We start from the raw sequence: 4,200 nt of genomic DNA, 5'->3' as shown, positions 1-4,200 counted from the left end.
AACCGTGCTAAAAAAGATATAAGTGAAGCACTAGAGCAATTCCATAGCTCAAAAAATTTATGTGAAGCATAAAGAGCAATTCTAACAAATCATAGCATAATTTTGGCTCTCTCAAATAGGTGTGTCCAGCAAGGATACTTATGACAAAATAGAAGGCAAAACAATCAAAGAATCATATAATGCAAGACGCTCCAAGCAAAACTCATGATATGTGACGAATAAAAATATAGTTCCAAGTAAAATACCAGTGGTCGTTAGAAGAAAGAGGGGATGCCACTCAGGGCATCCCCAAGCTTAGTTGCTTGTTTCTGCTTGAATATTATCTTCGGGACATATCAGTTAAACATCCGGAAGTCACGGGATCATAGGCCACCTTGACTCTTCGGCTCAATCAGTTTGTCCCATGACTTCGAGTGAGATTTCCTCTTGCCTTTTTTAGGTCCCCACCAAAAGTTCTGAAGCAAGCACATTAAGTGTGTCACAAACAGAGTAAGGCAACTTGAACACTCCCATTATTTTAGTGCAAAAGGCATGAGTTGTAGCCTTAATCAACGTTTCATTCCCATCTTGAGACAAGGTGTCCTCCCAGAGCAAGATAGCTTAGTTAGTCTCTCCTGCAGATTCCGGAATTTACCCTCATGCATCCGCCCGTCCGGAGTGGGGAGGCCTAAATATTTTGCTTCAAACTCTTGCACTTGGATTTGCAATTCCCGTAGGATCTCTTGTTGGGTACCTTATGGGCACAACGCACCGAACTGGATCGAGCACCTAAGCGGATTTATTAGCTGACCAGTTGCACTCTCATACTCCAAAATGGATGACCCAACTTTGTATTAAAGTTGGTTGTTAATGACACCCTTGATGTATGTAGCTTGATCAAAAGGCCGGCCTTAAAAAAGCAACAAGGAGTACGTCGTGTGCAAAGAGAAGGTGGAAAATTTGCATGTGATGAGTCAAATCAATGCAAACAGCCGTCAGCAACGAAAAAAATATACATATTGACTTATATAGTAAATAAAGCATGAATTTATTTGCTAAATTCAATAAGATGTGAGCCATTTGAGTTGGTGTTATTATTTTTTTAGAAAAAAGAAGAATAACTCCGATAATAAATGAAAAACCAAAACGAAGGAGGAAAAATAGGGTGGACAAGGGAACTTTGGTAACCCCAAAAAACAAGACTTGTGTTTTGTGGACGTTTCTTATTTTTACTCCCTCCGTCCGAAAAGATTTGTTCTAAACTTGTCTCTCGAATGGATGGATATATCTAGTGTTTTTGGATGGAGGGAGTATTTTTTTGAAGTAATGTTTTATGTTTTTTTTAGGGAAAGAAGGAATGTTTTGTTTTGTTTTATTTTTGAGAAAAAAAAAGGAATGTTTTATGTGGACCTAGAAGCTGTGGGACAAGAGGAGAATACTAGTATTTGTTTTGTTGTTAGATTAGAATCTGGACAAGACGATATTCAAAAAAAAAAAGAATCTGGACAAGACGAGAAGAGGCCGAGGCCGAGCCCAGCCCAGCAATCTGGCGGGCCCCGTTGGAGACCGAGGCGGTCCAGTTGTTTAAGAAGGGGATCCCGAGGCCTGGACGAGCAGAAGGAAACCCTAGCCGCCGTCGTCTTCCTCTTCCTCTTCGTCGAAGCCATCTTCTGGTCTGGTGCTGTTGGTAGCTATGGCGCTGCGCACCGTTGCCGCGAAGCTGAAGGCCCCCGTCGCCTCTCTCAAGCAGGCTTGGGCGGTCTGCCGTCCTCAGGTTCGCTCCCCATCCCATCCCATCCCTCCTAGCGCAATCTCTGTCCCTTGATTTGACTCCAGTCGGACGAAATCCCATGCTGCGCTAAGCGATTCCTCATCTTTGCCGGCCATCCGCCAATTTATCGCACGTTATCTTAGGGATTGAGATTTGGATCGATTCGCAGGCCATGCCGCCTTGTTCCTTATCGTAGAAATTTTAGATTTTTATGGGGACACGCGAGCTTGTCGCATGTTCCTGGAACGATTCTCGATTCGGATGATGAATTTGCCGCCCGTTGCCGTATGGATTGCGACTTGGATGGCCTAGATGGATGAATCGATAGGTGGCCTTACCTTAGGGCAGGGGTGCTGCAGAAGAAGCAGATCTATTTATTCCTCTGTTTGCCCGCACGTAGAGATCCAGTTGGAGTCTGGGATGAACACCATAACTATTCTACTCCCTCCGTTCCAAATTACTCGTCGACGAGTAATTTAGAACGGAGGGAGTAGCTTTTTAGTGGGCAACTGCCATGTCACCACATATGTTGCTGCCCTTACCCAGTGGTTATACATACATTGAAGCTAAAAAAGAAGGTTGTCTAGACACATGCCCGTATTTCTTGGTAAAAATTTTGTGGAAAACTTGAATCTTTTTTAACCCATCCAAACATGCTCTTTTGGACAAAGCATTGCAATCGTTCACTATCTTGTACTCAGTAGCGTTTTTGTCCAATCATGATTACTTTCTTTTGGAACCACTGCCATCTTTGATAGGCCAAGGGTCCCAAGCTCTCTAAAGGTCTTGACTCTGATGGCATAGGTGGATTAATTGATAGGTCACCTTAGGGGCTGCAGAAGCAAATCTACTTGTTCCTCTGTTTGCCCGCCGAATTCCAGTTGGAGTCTGGGATGACCACTATAACTAGTCTAGTTTTTAGTGGGCAACTGCGTGGTGACCACATATACCACTACCCTTGCCCAGTGTGGTTATACATAAATGAATGAAAGCTAAAAAAGTAGGTTGGCTGCTGCATTTCCTGGTACAATTTAGTGTAAATCTTGAACCTTCTTTAACCCATCCAAACATGCTCTAATTACCATATCTGGTTTTGGACAAAGCATCGCAAATCATTCACTATTTTTTTGAGTACTTGTTTTTGAGGCTTGTCCAATCATGATTCCAATTAATTACTTTCTTTTGGAATCACTGCCATATCTGACAATTTATGCAATGCATGTGTAGGCTAAGCATCCTTTGGAGGGCCTGAATGTTGATCCGCTCACCCTGTAAGGCCGTAAACTAAACCAACTTCCATTGCCTTTTCTCGTGCATCTATTTGAGTTTATTTGTTCATTCTCTTTAATAGCCAGGAGATGAAGGCCCTCGAGAGGGCAGTTAGGGCAGGCGAAATGAAGCAGACCTTGGTTACCATTGGCTTCATGGGTTGTTTGACTGGTACGGTTGTCCATGTGCTCCATTCAGACTTAGCTGCCCGTGAGGCGACGGCGGAGGCGGACGCGGAGGCGGCGGTACGTGAGGTGCTTGAATCGCTTGATTCAGATGTCAATGCGGTTGGTACAAACAAAGACTAAGGCGCCCAAGGAAATGGCGTTTGGTTAGCCTCGCTGTTATGTGCGTTAATTTTAAGCTGGTGCGGATGTCTTATATGTTTAACTAGTCTGTATTTGGCTTGTGGCAAGAGTACTATTTATGACTGGGTAGTCTGTGGATTGATCCGAGTAATCTCTGATAATATTGAGGTTTCATCTGTGTAATATGTTATCTAAGCAAAGGGTCAAGCGTTTTGTCATTTTGCCATGTGTGTGAGTCCCATCCCATCTAAATCAATGGTTAAACCCAGATCGTTACAGAACATTCAAATGGTTAAGTTATTTGTGACTTGGCATGATCCTAGGTCATCCATTCTACGCCTCAGGTCTCTTCTCTCTATTCTCCGTCTCCTGCTTACCTAACCAAAACTCTTGACACGTGTTGCCAAGCCAAAAGCAAGGGTTCGTTATTGCCTAGGACAACTAACTGGCATCTGAGTTTAATATGCAAATCATGGGATCCAAGATATACCAAAAGGCGTGGCAGAGTGGATTGCCATGCTGGATTGTCATCTGATAGCTGAAAGAATAGCATGTTTTAAAGGAAAAAATTGCCCCATGTTCAGAAATTGTCATGCTAGAAGGGTTATCATGTTACAGAGGAAGATTTGCCAAGAAAGTTGCCACACGTGTCCATGAATGGCTATGTTACACCAATATAAATGATTCACTAGAGCAATACGCGCGGTTTTTCTGTCGGGTGTGCATTTTTTTCTTGGAGTGGTATGGTTGGTTGGTTCGCTTGGCCTTTATTTGCGTGGTGCTAGGCCTGGTCTCATTGAGTTCGATTATGTGCTTCGTTGTGACGATGCAGGACAATGCTGCCGTCACACTTGCACAACAATGCCTACCCAG

At 43.5% G+C, this 4,200-nt stretch overlaps 1 protein-coding gene across 1 annotated transcript; it reads left to right on the top strand.

The window, feature by feature from the left end:
• The first annotated feature begins 1,517 nt into the window (after positions 1 to 1,517).
• On the top strand, positions 1,518 to 3,545 carry LOC123068504 (uncharacterized). The gene is made up of 3 exons (XM_044491088.1): positions 1,518 to 1,753; positions 2,978 to 3,021; positions 3,102 to 3,545. The coding sequence occupies exons 1-3, from the start codon at positions 1,673 to 1,675 to the stop codon at positions 3,325 to 3,327; spliced, it is 351 nt and encodes a 116-aa protein (XP_044347023.1). The 5' UTR covers positions 1,518 to 1,672; the 3' UTR covers positions 3,328 to 3,545.
• Positions 3,546 to 4,200: the final 655 nt, after the last annotated feature.

Source organism: Triticum aestivum, chromosome 3B (assembly GCF_018294505.1).
Source record: "Triticum aestivum cultivar Chinese Spring chromosome 3B, IWGSC CS RefSeq v2.1, whole genome shotgun sequence".
Lineage (NCBI taxonomy): Eukaryota > Viridiplantae > Streptophyta > Magnoliopsida > Poales > Poaceae > Triticum > Triticum aestivum.
Note: the sequence above shows the minus strand (reverse complement) of the source record. Positions and strands in the feature narration are given on the sequence as shown.

Coding starts and splice junctions, on each gene's coding strand:
- LOC123068504 (XM_044491088.1), top strand. CDS start 1,673: ATGGCGCTGCGCACCGTTGCCGCGAAGCTGAAGGCCCCCGTCGCCTCT. Junction 1,754..2,977: donor GGGCGGTCTGCCGTCCTCAG/GTTCGCTCCCCA, acceptor ATGCATGTGTAG/GCTAAGCATCCTTTGGAGGG. Junction 3,022..3,101: donor AATGTTGATCCGCTCACCCT/GTAAGGCCGTAA, acceptor TCTCTTTAATAG/CCAGGAGATGAAGGCCCTCG.